This window comes from Triturus cristatus, chromosome 4_1, assembly GCF_964204655.1.
Source record: "Triturus cristatus chromosome 4_1, aTriCri1.1, whole genome shotgun sequence".
NCBI classification, from domain to species: Eukaryota; Metazoa; Chordata; class Amphibia; order Caudata; family Salamandridae; genus Triturus; species Triturus cristatus.
Window position 1 is genome coordinate 954340626 of NC_140585.1, and position 18643 is coordinate 954359268.

The 18643-nt window shown below is 43.3% G+C and overlaps 1 protein-coding gene across 1 annotated transcript in view; it reads right to left on the bottom strand.

The window, feature by feature from the left end:
• Positions 1-18643, bottom strand: part of CFAP54 (cilia and flagella associated protein 54) — a 2172274-nt gene that overhangs the window by 877525 nt on the left and 1276106 nt on the right. The window contains exon 42 of the mRNA XM_085653834.1: positions 17962-18162. Coding sequence (XP_085509960.1) covers positions 17962-18162 — 201 coding nt within the window. The remainder of the gene's footprint in view (positions 1-17961; positions 18163-18643) is intronic.

Genomic DNA, 18643 nt, shown 5'->3' on the forward strand with positions numbered 1-18643 from the left:
CCAAACACCTCTTCTTAATAAACCTACACTGATGCCAGTGGTGGAATATAATAATAAATGCACACAGAGGGCATCTTAGAGGTGCCCCCTGAAATCAAACAAACTACTAATGTGTTGACTGACTGGTCTCAACCAGCTGGCCACCATAGACAGGTTTCTGACCTCTTGAAGTGAGAGCCTTTGCTCTTGGAGGTCAGGAACAAAGACTGCTCTGGATGGAGGTGTTCACACCTCCTCCAGGCAGGATAGACATTTCAGGGCAGGAATCTCCAAAGGCCCTTCCACCTTTGGTGTGCAACCCAGACCTCTCCAGATAGTGGAAAGGTCCACCTCTATGTCCTGAGCCCAGTTTTTGATGGCAAGACAGGTGGGAAAATTAGTAAGATTAGGAGGTGTACCCACAATCAGCCAGCACCACCCCTAGAGTGGGACAGCTGATGTGGACCCCACTTTTCAGATTCTTCCATGCTGTTTTGGACAGAATTAGCCTTCTAGGGTCAGGGTTATGCCCACTTCCGAATAGGAAATGGTCTTGTAGAGGGTAAAGACACCCTAAAGGTAGGTAGCCCGTTGGGAACTATGTGTCACTCCCTAAATTGAGTATTTAGATGGCACCCCTGAACCCAAGAACTCAGATTTGACGGCTCAACAGAAGAAAACTGAAGAATATTCACTGCCTGGCAAGAACTGCAGCAGAACTCTGGAGTGAAACCATGCTGTCCTCAACCCAATCGCGACAGAGTGAATCACCCTGTGAGCTGCAGAACTACCAAAGCCTTGGGTAACCTATCAGTATTTCAACAAAAACACAAGGTTTCCCTTGGAGTAGAGGAGCTACCCTCCTGCAGTCCGCAAGCACCGCCTAGCACAGTCTGGTTCATCGCCCTGCAGCTCCATGGCCTGACCGATGCCACAGATGACCAGGAGAAGGTACTCGTGCTCTGGAAGGTCAGGTCTGTCTCCCCACTGAGTGTGAAGACACCAGGACCAATAAGAGCCATGCACTACCAACCTCCGGGGTACCGGACGCCCTGCACCAAGCACAAACGGCATGGAGTCTCACTGCACCAGGACAAAGCAGCCATTGAGGGATGTCAGAATAACTGAGACTCACTTCGAGAGTGGCCTGGCTGCTTTGATTTTGCCTCTGGCAGCTGTTTGTTCCTGACCGCGAGGTGCACCTTTGCACACCCAGCCCAGCTGACCTAACCACTCTGCATCCTATTCACCCAGCCTGGGTCCCCATGCTCCAAGACCCCTTGCAACCTGAGCCCCTATGTGGGAGCCCTCAGACTTGACCACAAGTCCCCCTGTGCAGCCTCTTTTCCAGTGTCCCCCTTCCCTGCAGCACCAGCTACCAGCACCCTGTTTCCGGTAGAACCAAGGCGGGTGCCGAAGAGCTGCTGGTAGTACTTTGAACATTGGCCCAATACTATTTCAATCCCCGGAGATAAAGCCCTGAAACTGACACAGGTTTGAATGCTTTATTTGCCTGTGAATATTTTTATCGAAAACTGTACAAACCTTGAAACAAAGTTCAAGTTTCAAATATATATATAAAAAAGTGTTATTTTTCAAATTTGGTCTCGGATTCATTCTTTGAGTGTGTGTCTCATTTATTGCCTATGTGAGTATAATAAATGCTTAGCACTACCATCTGATAAGCCTTACTGCTTGCCCACACTACCTCAAAAGAGGGCGTTAGTATTATCTACTTTTGCCTCTGAAAACAATTTGCAACCCAGTGAACTCTCTGCACAGTGTACTTTGTTTTAGTACACTAGATAGAAAGCCAGCTTCCTACAAAGGTCAAAGATACTCAGCTGTCGCAGCTCAATCTCAGTAAATAAAGGTGGAAGTGCAGAACCCGACCCTGCTGCTGCAACAGAAGGTCCTACCGGAGCAACAACCTTGTCTGAGGACATATGCTGCTGCCCAGGAGTTCTGTATACCATACTCTCCATTGTGGAAATATGGATTTTTCTGGTCAGTTATGTCCCCTATCTTGGACCCCAACGGTTCTATGTGCATGTTACAAGTACATGTATGTTCCCTCCAGTTCCAGTTATGAAGACGCAAATACATGTGCGTCCACCGTTAACATGTCCTCTTTCAGATCCGCCATGAATGAGCCGGATATTCCATTCCTAAGTACAAAAGGCCACCGCCTTTATATGGTTCACTTATGCCATTTTACAGTTCAGACGAGTAGGCCCTGATTCTGTCATCAAGTTTTTCTTGCTTTCTGCCTCTGAAGCTCCAGTCTGAGCCTGCATCTGTGACCATGAACTTTGTCTCATTCCCTGCGCGGCTCACGAAGCCTGACATCAGCTTGCTGCCTGCCAAGAACTGTATTTCACCTTCGAAATTATCTGCTCCGTTCCCTGCCCAATGCATTCCTGTCTAGTAGTTTCAGTAAACATTCTTCCAGCTACCGAGCAAAGGCCCGGTTTCTCTGTCTTTATGCAAGTAATTCATAGCCCTGTTACTATGGAAGATTCCTGCCCTCGCATCTAGTGTAGACACTTAGACGCTTGTACACGCACTAACAGTCAGTATAGTCAGTATAGAATAAGATTCTACTCTAAGAGACCTCTCTTCTGGATAACATAGTTCTTTAAACATAGGATGTTAGATATGATTTGGGATTAGGTTGACTTGACCCTCCAGACTTCTGTCGCCACATGTAGAGCTAAATGTCAAGTCCCCTTCACCCCCTAGTTGCACGTCAATCACACGTCATACTGCTGCGCGCGCATCTCTGCCAAGTATTTCTGCTGACATTGCGAAATTATTTCATAGGTCCACCCATATGTGACATCATAACCAATGACGTTTTCCTTGTTACACCCAATTACGCCTCTTTATGCTACGCATGTGAAATGTTATCTTTACTATCAATTGTTACGCCTCTTGCATTGGCCTCACTGTAATGCCTATTGTATAAAAGTGAATAATTATCAATAATGTATGTACTTCACTTCCTGAACCTTCGTGGTGATGGAACTTGGAGCAACCGATTATAATCGACCATTGGAATAAAGCCCATTCCGAACCTCTAATACCACGGATTCTGCCTCTTATTTACTGAGCTATTTTATTATGTTTCTGTATCAAATTAAGTCCCGGTAATTAAATTATTTACCACATGAATGGCGCCCGAATAGGGACACTTTCTCATCTCACGCGCCGGCGGTGCGTTGCAGGCCCGGTCTCCTGCCACAGCTGGACGGACAACAACGCGTACCAGCAGGATTTCCTGTATCTCTCTCCGGTCAAGCGGGGGCGACTGAGGCTGCGATCAACACCCAGACGAGGCGGTGAGAAGTGCGAAGTATCCCGACCAGAGCCTAGCTGAGAGAGCAAGATCCGAGGTATACAGAGGCCCACCAGGTTTCCGATGTCCTGACGTGTCCGAAGTTTTCGAGTCGAGTCGAGTCCAGTCCGGTCCAGTTCAGTTCAGTTCCGTTCCGAGGCCTTCCGTTCCGAGCTACCCGGTGAGTACCATTACTGGGGAGGCGTTCTGGCGTGCACATAAGTTGTGCCGGTCCAGACGGGTTTGGGTACACAAATCCGGTCTGCACTGTTTCAGCAGTGTATCTGTACTGTTTAGCAGTACATCTAGTATATCTAGTATATAAATTCAGAATAATTCAGTTAATGCCGAGTATTATGTTCAGTAATTAAGTTTCCTTAGATCGTATCATCATTGTTGCTCAGTTAAATGTTAAATGTTAAATGTTTTTAGTACGTTCTGCATATTGTGGTATGAATGACTGTTCATTATTGTGATTACTGTATTAAGTTTGTTCAAGATCAAGTATCAGATCAGTTCTCAATATGCCGCTCTTTTCGAAATTAAGACAGATCACAACTAGAAAAGGGGTACTCGAAGAAGCTGTTCCTATTCCTCCTAGGGACACTCCAGGGTACTTCATGTATCATAAACATGGCCTAGACGCTATATTATTTCTTGATTTATGGGTAGACTACACTAAGGAATTACCAGAAAGTCAGAGGTGGCCCGCAGCTGGGACCTGGGATGCAGAGTGCATCGTGAAAGTAGAGGAAGAATTATGGAAAAAGAAAGCTAGACAATCACAGAAAGACGCCATTGAATTATGGCGTAAAGAATCATACAGACGTACAGAAAAAGCACGTAGACAGGAAGAGAAGAGTAAAGAGAATTCAAATGAAGTCCGAGAAAATCTATTAATTGAAGAAGGTACACGAGTGAAATCAGAACAAGTAGACAGACAAAGACATGCCCTTATGAAAGGTATGTATCCCCTTCTGGCCGAAGGATTACCTAAGGCTACTGCGGGGATACCAAAAGATTTGCCACCCCCATTGTTTCCAATAAAAGTACATCCTAAAGGGCATCCTAGAACCGCAGAAGATGTTTTTCTTTCCTCATATTTAGACGACGCAGCTCCCGAGTATGCTAACCCCGCCCCACACAGACCGTCGGCCGGGGAGGTTCAACACCAAGATCCTGTATCTGTATCTCTACAGCACCGAATCCTGACACAAGTTCCGGCAAGCACATCTGTTTCCACATCTGTTCCTACAGCTACTTCTATAGCTGTGTCCACACCTATAGTTGCTGTATCGCGTTCAACGAATCCTTTCACGCCCGATACCCCAGACGGGGCTACGGGAGGTGCTACCAATATTTTTTCTACGCCACCCAGAATAAATAAACTTACCTTTCAAGAGTCAGCACATTCACGCACCCCCAAACTCATAAATGCCCGCACGCTTAAGGAACTCCTTATAGATTGTAGATATGACCCTGTGCCCGGCAAAGAGGACGAAATGATCCTGGCATCACTACGTATCAGACGAGCCGCGGTGTATTTAGGGAAGTTACCAGGAATGACTATGCATCTAGATAATATATATCATTTTGTCCAAACAGGGCGAGATTCTGAATGTATTAACAGAGCTATGGAATACCAGAAAGTGGAGATACAAGGGGAACTGTTACGTTTCCTCATAAATTGTGTGATCAGAAATCAAGACCGACCGGGGGTAGACCCGGAAGCAATGCAAATTCTTACCAGATGGAGCCAGAATATATCAGAAGGGAGACATGATAAGCAAAACTGTATAATAGCCATGTGCCGAAAGATCCGTAAAGAAATAGAACGCCTACACGAAGAGAGATTAGCGGTAGACCAGTTTGAACAAAATGAGGAGGAGGGATCAGGACTGCCCACAGGACGGTCAGAAACCATAGCCTATGTAGGTAGAGGAAGATCTTGTAAAAGTACTAGATGTCTTACTGACCCGATACGTCCGATATGTCTAGAAAATAACAAGAATTTTCAAACACCTATAATAAATATAAGGTCCCCCGAGCAGTCGTTCCAAGCCGTTGACAAATTACTGCGAGAACGAAGGGGTTATCGTTTTCTCGATTCTATGGATGAACAAGAATTAGCCAGGTCAGCCGTTCATTGGGTTGACAGTCCCGGAAAGTATGATGATGATACAGTAGCACACACATTTTTGAATCTCACCCCAGATGAACAGCGTTTAGCTGGGATTTATATGATTCAACAACTTCTTATACTATATAAAAGCCAACATTCAGATCCTGGTCCCTTACCTGATATATTGACTGAATTACTCACGAATAGATGGAGAGGTTCAGGTACTAAGCTAATTAAAGAAATACTAGAATCAAGAAAGCAGTACATTCTTTTTGTATGTCCAGACCATGTCTCACTGCCCATCAAGGAAAGACCGATGTATTACATGGACAGACAGAATCCTTTACGAGAAGTACACCCAATAAAGGGCGAGGACAATCAGTTTAAACGTGTATTTGTATATACGCCCATATCGAAAATAGAATTGTTGGAAATGAAGAAAGTGGTACCCAGTCATGACAAAGACCCAGCGGGTTTCCACCGAGAAATTAAAGACATGTTACTCATGGGAGAGTATACCTATCCCGACATTATGACCATATTAAAGGTATTGATGCCTGCTGTCATTTATGAAAAACTCAAGGAAAAAGAGTGGGAGGTGGGAGACCAAAAGATAGACTGGACAGCATTAGAAAATGAAGAAAAGGCCCGAGGTCCAGGTTCGGGGCTTGGGGACAAAACTAAAGCACTACCAGGTTTACTAGTACAGGTACTGCCACGTTTATTAACCACGAAAAAGGAAGACTGGGGTGCAATTTCAGCCTGTAAACAAAAGCAAGATGAAGACACTAGTGATTTCTATGCACGATTTGAAAAATGTTTTGGTATAAATAGTGGCATAAAAGCAAGTAGCGAATCATACCCACATCTGTTTGTGACAAAATTAGTTGAAAATTCCCTGCCCCAAGTGAAGAATAGAGTATTAAAATTCGAGAGTACCTGGCAAGGTAACACCCCATCACAAATGTTACAAATGTTACAGTATCATCACAATAGAATTAGAGAGGAACAAGATCATGAACAAAGACGCATGAAAGACACGAAAATGAAAATGCTAGTCTCCCAGACAGTTCCAGCTGAAGGACATAAAAAGGGTACGACACATTCCGGTGAATCAGCAGGACCTATAAAAGGGACATGCAACTACTGTAAACAACCAGGTCATTATATACACGATTGTCCAGTCCTGAAGCGTAATATCGCCACAGGTATTACAAAAGAAAGACCACGGCCACTTAGACAGGATCAGAATGAACAAGGAGCACCGCAGCATGCACAGGCCATGCCAGCTCCACAACAGTCTATACAGTTTGTGCCAGCCGCACCAGCGCTGCCTGTTGCTGCCACACAAACCACGACACGACAGCTGTACCAGACCGCACAGTATGACTATCCTGATTATCAACGATATGCATGAAACAGCCTAGAGAGGGAAGTTGACTTACCCCTTATCGAGATCCCTGTAGACCAAGAAGGACCTTATGTACATAGTGAATTATTAGGTCAAGACAGAAAATTTTTACTCGATACAGGGGCAAGTCGAACAACTATAAAACGTAGTGAAGTTCCAGGGGCACCCCTCTCAGGCTCACAGAATATTTCCCTTGGTTTTTCAGGAAAACCTATTGTTAATGAAGTATCACAGCCTATTCCACTTACGATAGGACCTTTGACCCGAACTACAGATTTATTGCTCACTAAATCCTGTCCAGAAAACTTGTTAGGTATAAAAACACTGAAAGCTCTAGGAGCTATAATATGTTGTTCTCCGGAAGGAGTAAGATTGTTTTTACGTGATTTTAAAGGTCACTATGTGTCTAGAGACATGGATCCCCGACTACAGACTTTACCTACACATCTATGGGCACAAGGCCCTACTGATGTTGGGTGCATGAATATTACACCATATCGAGTTACACTAAAGGCAGGAGTGGTACTACCACGAATGCGACAATACAAGTTACCACCAGATGCTGTAGTGGCTTTACTACAAATCATTGACGAGCTCATTGCCCAAGGAGTGGTTGTAGAAACAGACTCCAATGTATGTAATTCACCGGTAATTCCGATTCTTAAACGAACAGATCCTAAGGCCCCGCCAGTATATCGATTGGTTATTGATTTGCGCGAATTGAACAAATGCATTGTGCCACAATTCCCTGTGGTCCCAGATATCTCGTCATTACTGACAGCTATTGATTCCGAAGCAACATTCTTTACTGTAATTGATCTCAAAAATGCCTTTTTCAGCGTCCCAATAGATCCGGAAAGCCAATATTTGTTCGGATTTAGTTTAAATGGACGTAGCTTCAAATTCTCACGCGCACCTCAAGGATTTACAGAAAGCCCCAGCATCTATAGCCAAGCACTGAAACGAGAACTCGACAGTATCCACATGTCAGTTAGCACTGCCTTGCTTCAATATGTCGATGATCTGCTGATCACCGCTAGAAGCGAACCCGAATGTGAGAAAGCATCACTGACAGTTTTACGATTTCTAGCCGAAAAGGGGCACAAGGTGTCCCCTTCTAAGCTGCAATTCTGTGTCCAGCGAGTTGTTTATCTTGGACACTCGCTGTCCAAGGAGGGAAGGCAGCTTACACCCGACCGCATTCAGTTAATAGCTAACATGCCAATACCCAAGACACAAAAGGAGGTGCGGGCTTTTATAGGCCTCACTTCATATTGTAGGCAGTGGATCCCTCAGTATGCATTTCTAGCAAAACCACTCATTCAGTTGACAACACAGGAGGCAGCCACATCGACTGTTCTCCCTTGGACTCAGGAACATACACAAGCTTTTGAAAGCTTAAAGAAAGCTCTATGCCAAGCACCTGTTTTAGCAACACCATGTTACAGAAAACATTTTACACTCTTTGTTACAGAACGAGAAGGTACTGCTTTGTCAGTACTCACACAGGAACAAGCAGGATCACACAAACTGTGTGCTTATTTTTCTAGTACATTAGATCCCGTAGCTCAGGCTCTGCCTGCGTGCCTGAAATCAGTGGCAGCGACAGCTTTAGCAATCAGACAAAGCGATGCCATAGTGTTAGGACATCCATTGACAGTACAAGTACCACATGCAGTGGAGGTTCTTGTGAATCGAACGCAAACACAACATTTGACTATAGCAAGACTTACAGGGTACGAACTAACACTGTTTCAGCCACATATAGAAATCAGACGTTGTAACACATTGAATCCTGCCACACTTTTACCTGTAAATGGAACAGACCCACTAGCTCATGACTGTATTGATGTTATTACAATCACGACGAAACCCAGACAAGACTTGACAAATGTCCCATTGTCAGACCCAGACCTGACGTTGTATGTAGATGGTTCATGTATGAGAAAAGGTACAGGAGAACTAGTGGCCGCTTACGCAGTCACAACAGACACTGAAATCATTGAAACAAATTGCATAAATACCTTGTCCGCTCAAGCAGCAGAGCTTGTCGCTCTGACACAAGCCTGTATTCAAGCCACAAATAAAAAAGTCAACATATACACTGATTCACGTTATGCATTCGGAGTTGTACATGACTTCGGCGTGCTGTGGCGAGAGAGAGGTTATTTAACTTCTCACGGTGCCCACATTCAGCACGGACCCCTCATCCATGCTTTATTAGATGCAATACATCTACCCACTGCAATATCAATTATGAAATGTAAAGCTCATACGAAAGTTACTGATATCATTTCTCAAGGCAATGATCTAGCTGACAGAACAGCTAAACAGACTGCTCAAACTCAAACATCCGACATGACAAAGACAATAGTCCCGACGCCAACACATTGTATGACGGTTAAAGATCCTAACTCTTGACGTAATTGATATACAGACACATGCTACACCAGACGAAATAAAGAAATGGACTGAATTAGGAGGGATCCAAACGGATCAAGGATGGTTGATGAAGGAAAAGTCTGTGTGGTTCCTTCCTGATTCAATGGTCCAGGTTATAATTAACACTGTACATAGTCCAGCACATCTAGGAGAAAAAGCTATGCTAGACAGCATTCAACACATTTGGTTCAATAAACATTTACGAGCTGCAGCCAAACAAAAAGTTCGTACCTGTATGATCTGTTGTCAGTTCAACCCAGGAAAAAGCGTTCCCGTAGAACAGGGTGGATTTCAGCCTCCTGATCACCCTTTTGAAGTCCTCCAGATGGATTATATCCAGATGGAACGATGTCGAGGATTCAAATATGTTCTCGTAGTTGTCTGTGCTCTTTCCCGTTGGACAGAGGCATACCCGGTTTCAGATTACACGGCCCCGACTACTGCCAAACAGTTAGTTCGAGAATTCTTCCCACGATACGGTTTACCACGTGTTGTTCACTCAGATAACGGCCAGCCGTTCTCATCCGAATTAATGAAACACGTTTCACTTTTGTTAGGCTATCAGTGGAAATTCCACTGTGTCCGACACCCCGAAGCAGCAGGTCTCGTAGAAAGACATAATCAGACCCTGAAAATTAGATTGTCCAAAATATGCAGAGAGAAAGGTGTCGACTGGGTAGTAGCGTTACCAGTTGCACTCTTTTACACAAGAATGGTAGCACACTCTCGAACAGGGCTATCCCCGTATGAGGTGATCTTTGGCAGACCACCAAATATGTGGGGGACGCCTATACCACGCAAAATAACTGATATTGACTGTAATATGCTGACAGATTATTTGGCTTCCTTGATGTCTGCACTACAATCTTGTCGTTCACAGGTAGCTGCAGCTTTTCCTGACAACACTGAGGTGAAACCCCATGACGTAATTCCGGGGGATTTCGTTTTAGTGAGGAACTTTGATCGAAAGACTCAGCTGGATCCTAGGTGGAAGTCACCGAAATTGGTCTTGCTCACCACAAGGACAGCCGTGAAGATCGAGGGCAGAAAAGGCTGGATTCATTCAAGTCATATCAAGAAATTTCATGGACTACCAGCGGATGTGAATACCACACCTCGTGTGTCTTCACCCATTGACTCAAAACTTCCTTTTGTTGAAAAGAGTAATTCCGAACTTTATAAACTAAAACTCAGGTCCAATCAGTCAAGCAATTTGATTGTTTAAGTCCTCTCCGAGGTGAAGCGGTTGAATTGTCTCTGACATGTATCCCTTGGACCTGAATAGAGAATGCACCCGAAAAATGTTGAAACGACAGGCATACTGTAAATCACTGCGTAGTCATTGTACAGTGACGTTATTAATTTTGTTTTTCCTAAGTTTCTTAATAATTACTGCAAGTATATTGTTGCACATATATTACCCTATTTCTAGACATGTTTATAACGTTACTGCTGAACATTCTTTTAGTGACCTATCCCCGCATGAATTATCGTATAGATTTGCGCTGCGCAATAACACTTTTATTAGTATGTTACATCATTCCCATCAGGTTAGCAATGCTACAAATTGTTGGATATGTGGCCGACTCCCTCCCTATCAGAATTATAAAGGAATTCTACCTCTTTTTCCATACTCATTCACACACAACGGCTCCTGTGGAGCATGGTTTAGCTTAATTAATTCCTTAGATTCAAATTCTGCAGTTTATCAAGACAACTGGGTATGGGGAAATTTGAACTTAGTTTTACTTAAAGTCTGCTACCCTAACAAGGAGGGACTTCCCAAGAGAACAGGAACTGATCTAGAAAATGAAGTATATGGATTAGGTAATTTTACGCTTAATCTTATGATCCTAAATGTCGAATCCGAAGCTACTCCAATTTTGCCCGCTATGTCAATATTTCCAGTAAAAGGTGAATTATGTGTAAGAAAGAATGGTTCCATACATATGGGCCATAGTAGATGCACCACTGTAGTAGAATTTGGTGATCAAGGCAAGTCTACATTTAGAGCTTTCCGCCATTCCTATTTCATATGTGGTCAGACGGCCTATGTACGTTTGCCTCTAGATTGGGATGGTACCTGCTACATTGGATTCCTTTTGCCACCTGTTTTTCTAGCTCCTCCTGATTATCACAGAAATACTCATTTAGTACACAATAGAGAAAGGAGAGATCTCCCAATTGTCGATTACACTGAAACAGCATGGGAAAAATACACAGATTTCAATAAAGGTCTCTTTCCCTATATAGGTACCGTTACCAATAGTAAGCTGATACGTAGATTAACTAGAACCCTTGAAGCAGTAGTGAACGAAACTATTTCCGCCTTAGGCAATTTAACAGAAGAGCAGTCTGCTATGCGGATTGTTGTGCTTCAAAATCGTCTTGTCCTTGACGTCATCCTGGCCGATAGGGGCGGAGCTTGTAGGGTCATCGGATCAAGCTGTTGCGTATTCATACCAGAAAATTCGCCATCTGTATATAAAGCTATAACTCGCCTTCATAAGATTGTAAGCCAGATACACCAGAATCCAGGCACCTGGACTTGGTCCGGTTGGTTTTGGAGCGTGTTATCAGCCTGGGGATGGAGAGTTCTATCCTTCCTAGGTATTGGCCTTCTCATACTATTCAGTTGCTGTCTATGCCTGCAATGTGGACCAGCGATTTGTGGTCTGTGTGCCACATCGTGTATTCCACATCAGGATTTTCGTTCAAAATCCCGGAAGAAGAAAGAAGAACAAATGATGCTATATTAACAGATCAATGGATTAATGAAGATTGATATCTCTTGACGGGCAAGTAGGGGACAAGGAGGGAATGTGGAAATATGGATTTTTCTGGTCAGTTATGTCCCCTATCTTGGACCCCAACGGTTCTATGTGCATGTTACAAGTACATGTATGTTCCCTCCAGTTCCAGTTATGAAGACGCAAATACATGTGCGTCCACCGTTAACATGTCCTCTTTCAGATCCGCCATGAATGAGCCGGATATTCCATTCCTAAGTACAAAAGGCCACCGCCTTTATATGGTTCACTTATGCCATTTTACAGTTCAGACGAGTAGGCCCTGATTCTGTCATCAAGTTTTTCTTGCTTTCTGCCTCTGAAGCTCCAGTCTGAGCCTGCATCTGTGACCATGAACTTTGTCTCATTCCCTGCGCGGCTCACGAAGCCTGACATCAGCTTGCTGCCTGCCAAGAACTGTATTTCACCTTCGAAATTATCTGCTCCGTTCCCTGCCCAATGCATTCCTGTCTAGTAGTTTCAGTAAACATTCTTCCAGCTACCGAGCAAAGGCCCGGTTTCTCTGTCTTTATGCAAGTAATTCATAGCCCTGTTACTATGGAAGATTCCTGCCCTCGCATCTAGTGTAGACACTTAGACGCTTGTACACGCACTAACAGTCAGTATAGTCAGTATAGAATAAGATTCTACTCTAAGAGACCTCTCTTCTGGATAACATAGTTCTTTAAACATAGGATGTTAGATATGATTTGGGATTAGGTTGACTTGACCCTCCAGACTTCTGTCGCCACATGTAGAGCTAAATGTCAAGTCCCCTTCACCCCCTAGTTGCACGTCAATCACACGTCATACTGCTGCGCGCGCATCTCTGCCAAGTATTTCTGCTGACATTGCGAAATTATTTCATAGGTCCACCCATATGTGACATCATAACCAATGACGTTTTCCTTGTTACACCCAATTACGCCTCTTTATGCTACGCATGTGAAATGTTATCTTTGCTATCAATTGTTACGCCTCTTGCATTGGCCTCACTGTAATGCCTATTGTATAAAAGTGAATAATTATCAATAATGTATGTACTTCACTTCCTGAACCTTCGTGGTGATGGAACTTGGAGCAACCGATTATAATCGACCATTGGAATAAAGCCCATTCCGAACCTCTAATACCACGGATTCTGCCTCTTATTTACTGAGCTATTTTATTATGTTTCTGTATCAAATTAAGTCCCGGTAATTAAATTATTTACCACACCATGCCCAATCTAGAGTCACTTGGATGACTTGGGTTCGGTCTGTGATTTTCTTGAGAATTCGGGGCAGGAGTGGTATCAGCAGAATGGCAAACAGGTGTCCCAAGTTCTGCTCAAGATAAAACGCATCTCAGAGCAAGAGATGCCTTAGAACGTCAACACGCATAAGGGCTTACCATTGCTCGTTCTCGGAGGTGGCAGATTGATTCAAGGTTCTCCCCATTTGCAGAAGGGACCTTGTGCCACCCCCGGTTGCAGCTGTCATTCGTGATCCGTAAGGTGTAAACAGTTGAGCTCATTCTCCCTGACATTCAACAATCCTGTTAGCTGGTTCACTGACAGGAAAATGCCTTGATGGTCCAGCTATTTCCAAAGGCACATGGCCTCCTGGAACAGGGTCCGTGACCCCACCCCACTTTATTTCTTGCAGTGCCATATGGCGGTGAAGTTGTCTGTGAGCAACTGTACGAGCCTCTCCTTGAAGGACGGCAGGAAGGCTTCCAAACACCAAGTGGATGGCCCTCAGCTCCAGAATGTGGAGCAAGAACTCCTCCAGCAACCAGAGGCCTCGGATCTTCACCTCCCCCACTTTTCTCTTGCTACTTTCTCTCTATAGGACAATAAAGCACTAATGCAAACTAGTAAGTATATTGCGCAGGCCTAAACTTGTAATGGGGCTCAACACATGCTCGGGGCATTAGCTAACTATTATAATCAAAATTTCCTGAAAATAAATCACACAAAATATCCTGTATTGATTTCTAAAGAGGTTAAAGGAAACTGTCAAATTGTCCGCTACAGCTTTTTGAAAGTAAGCATGCTTTAAAATATCATCATCTAGGTGTTAATTTTGATGATGGTGGCTCAGCTTTGGCTCCTATGATCTCCCTAATTCCAAAAGCAGTCTCTATAAATTTTGCAATATTGCCCTTTTAAAAACATTGCTCAGTCTCTTCTCTAAAGTGCCTAATGGAAGTCATCTGAGCAAGGATTGTTTCTGCTCTTAAGTGTGGCACCAAAGCATTTCCGGAAAAAAACTGGGGATGGCTGGAATAGATTAAGCACAGGACAAGCTCTTAGAGCCATTTTCCATGTTGCATCTTCCATGTTCCCCATCTCAAGCTCAAATTATGCTACAATTCGTTCTTCTGCTAAAGCCTCTCCTTTCTCAAGCGGATTGTTTAAATCAGAGGTAAAGGGAAAGTACTGCAAATCCAGGCTCGGTTAGATCTAAGTTGTGGAGCAAGTTTAATGCCTGAAAACATCTATGGAGATTAGCCCTCGACCAGACATTGGTCAAAATGCACCTGATGGCTTTAAGGCAGACAAATGCCTCCGCTGGTTATTTTAACTCCATATTGGCCATCCAGATAAAATACATTTCCTTTGCTGAAAACTAAGTGTTAAGCCATTTAGAGCCTTAATGCTTTTCTGCCACTCCATTGCAGCTAAAGATATCGTTTTTGCACCTAAGACTCGGCTTGTTTGACCTGGGTGATAATTCTAAGGTAAGGTATCAGATTTAGAAATACACTTGCTTCAGCAGTAAAGGTCGCTTATGCGAATTTTGCCCTAAAAAAAAGAGTGCCATGTTTTTGCTGTTGCCCTGCACTTAATGAGGTGCGCCAGGGCTATTTAGAGCCATCTTGTCCCAGATTAGGTATTAGGCACTGAAAAGACAGTGTACAGATTTATTTTAAGGGTGCAGAATGGCGCCTTTCTAAAAGAGATTTCTGAAATTTATGAAGGAAACTAGACCACACCTGCAAAGTTTAGACTTAACCTGCTGTTGCTTTAATATACGGCATCAAATGAAATTCTTCACTGGGGAACATTTTTATTGTTTGCAACGAACATGTTTTAGATCGGTGTCTGTTTAAAATTCGATTTGATGTTTAAAATTACGATTTGATGTCATTTACAGTGTACATCTTGTTAATGTAGTTTCCGCTATTAATGAGTGCTCCTTCGTCACTAACGCATTTTAGCTTTTGCACAAAGTATAGGTTTTGACGCACACATTACTGGTATAGTTTTATTAACCGCTATTAAAAAACAAGCATTTGCAGTAAAATAGGTGTGGCATTTGCGAGAGTTTAAGCTATTGGTATTGTAAATGACAATGCCTTTTATTTATCTGTTTCGATAATTAACACATAAATTACAGGCATTGTCATTTACAATGCCAATAGCTCAAACTCTTGTAAATACGAGACCTATTTAACTTGAAAGAAGCGGCCACCATTGTCCCAGGCTGCTTGGAAAGTGAAAGCGCACTTGGCGTGCTGAATGTTACAGGAAATCATACCGTGCCTGTAGTAAGAGAAACTCATTAAAGAAAATAGTGCTTACAGACTAAAGAAGACATACCGTGTAACAACATAAGTAAAAGGGCCAGTCCTCCTGGGAGGTTACAATTACATATGAAGACAAGGCGGCACTGAGGAGGGACTAACAAGCCTATAAACGATTCAGAAGCCAGCATTTACAAAGGACAATGACACAAGCCAATGAAAAATATGGGCGGAGAGGGGGCGGACCTTCAAGTCCATACTCAAATACAGCATGCCTCGCAAAGCAGCACATGGGCTGCCCAGGCTTGACATAAAACTGACATCTTTCTCTATTTACAATTTAGTTTTTTCCTTTCTTGATAAATTGACAACTTAAAAGTTAATACTTTGAATACTGTGTGCAAAATTGAAGTATAGAGGTATGCAATGCTATTACAGTGATCTGCAAGTCGCAAGTTCAAATTCCGGTACGAATGGCTCACCTTTGTATCGGTAAATAAATTGAGTACCATTAATCTAGGCATTAGTTACACTGGATAACACTTAGAAATTGCAGAAGCGCTTTATAAGAAACAACTTAATTAGCTACCACAGGTTTCATCCACAGGACTTAAATGGGCCTTAAGCATCCTTGTGGAAATCAAAAATAATTGCTGTTAGCATGAGCTGAAGCCATCTTGGTTGTGGCATCAATTTCTTTAGCCATGTGGTTCTTCCGTCTTCACTGTTGCTTGCCTTTCTATTTTGCTTGAGTCATCAGCTTTAGTTAACTCCTTCTATTCTAAGCTCAAGCAATGTATGAGCTCAGAAAGGCCAGTAGCTGCTAGAATGCACCTGTTTGAAAATGTAACTGTCCATCATGTCTTACTGATGTTCGCAGTTCTGTTTCCCCTCCCACTTCACTGACTAAGTGATATCCATCTGCCCATGTTTGTCGATAACTATTTCTGTGAAGAACTGTACCTTCTATTTGAGTTTCCATGCTTACTCTGCAACAAACTCAGTATAAAAGACCCATGGTCTGTGTATTCAAGTCACTACCTCCTGGAGAACTTGAGGGTGTTGTATGGACGTGGTCTCACTCATGAATGAATAAACTTGTTCTTTGAATTCCAGCTTCAGTGCCAATCTCTTCTTTGCTGGTTTAAGGACCCGTGGACAGATAAGGGTGAACCCCTGCACTGGTGGGCCCCTAAAAAGGCTAATTTCCACATCCTCTCCTCTAGGGCTAAAGAGACATCCATCAACGTTTGTTCAGGCAGTGTGTAAACAAACTGTGTCACACTGATGTCTAGTTGCTATTGGTTGATCTTGTAGAAACCATAGCTGGCCTATGAGCAGATCTATAGAGATGCACTAGCAGTCACTGAATTGAGTAACCAGAAGACAGCATCAGTCTACAATACAACATGGACTTTAGTGAAGCAGAAACTCACTGCCTCGCCCACTGCATCCAATATGAAGAACTAAGGTGAAAGAAATTAATAAAATCAGACTTTGCAAAACTGAGTGATGATCAAAATGCTTAACTTCGACCGAGTGGAGATGGTGATACAGCAATAAATATAGCAGAAAACTCATCAGAACACCCAAAACTTCCTATAAAGGCCCATGACCGCCAACACCACAAAGTCAACTATTTCAGGAGCTTCCAATGTAGGTCCAGAATTTGAGGCCATCAATACGACAAACTTTCATGCAATGAATATAACAACAAGCATTTGCAAAGCAATAGGTCTCCAATTTACAACAGACCTATTGCATTGCAAATGGTTGGCAAAACAGGAAGGAGAGGATGGGGGGAGAAGGCACGGACATCGGTAGGGTGGGAGAGCTTGGGGAGAAGATACGGACAATGAGGGGAAATGACACTCCACAGTTACCTGGTCCGTCTCCTGCGGCGGGCTCCGGCTACAGCCGCTAGCTGGGCCTCGGGCCTTGGACTTCCAGAGGAACTGCACCACCACAATAAAGGAAATAGTACACGCCCGTGTAAAAACCATACAAATAGGCCAGTAGTAATGGGAGGATACAAATGACAACATGGCTGTACTAAGGCGGGACTAACAAGCCTCATAATGAATCAGAAGACAGCATTTACAAAGGACAAACACACAAGCCAATGAAAAATAAGGGCGGGGGAGTGGGAGGAGCTTCTCTCTATACTGAACTACCACAGCTCTTCGCAGAGCAGCGTTTGCGCGCTGGCTCACGCTCGACCTAATGATTGATCATTTGCTTGATTGTGGGGCATTTTAGGAAACAATTTACCGACAATCAATATGACAAAAACATAATGTTTATTTTCAAAATAATACACACAACTCCGCCAGAAAACACAGTAGCACTTAACAGGTATGTACTATCTTACCTATGGTCTTTTCATAAGAAAGAATAACAACCGAAAGTTGTGTGTGAGGTAATCCTTTGCTTTGTACGGCATTCGGGGACATGAATTCTTCGTCTGAGAGGTCAGGTGGGACAGGCTGCTGCGCCTCAGTATCCGCCGTGCTGAACCCTACCTTTCCAGGTAAAGTGCAGTGACTGTCCCTCGTTCCCACGTGAGCAGTGCCTAGAGAACAAAGGATGTAGAATTATAACCTCTCAAAACCCATAGTTCAGTGTGCAGAGAAAAGACACATTGCCTTCAAATCAAGGAACACACTTCCAGTGAGCTTACTCTTATATTTCCTGCATCAAACCAAAGAATGATTTTGTTCCATAGCTATTTAAGTATGTTTTCTCTGGCTAAAAGTCCTATCCCATGCATCTCAATTTAAATATGATACCTGTTCCATAGAAGGTGGAAGTGCATGTTTAAGAGTGTAGTCAAAATAAGATCTAAAAAGTGTTTCATTTGTGGGTATGAGAATGTAAGAAACCCAGAGAGAGGCTGCCGAAATTTCAAATGGTGCACTTTAACTTTCATTGCATCTTCAAACCATGACTATTATAATGCTGGATCACAACAACCTAGTGGGGCTGAAGGGGTTATTCCGAACTACAGTACCTTGAGAACATGTGGCTCTGCTTATGAATGTAGTAAAAAATTG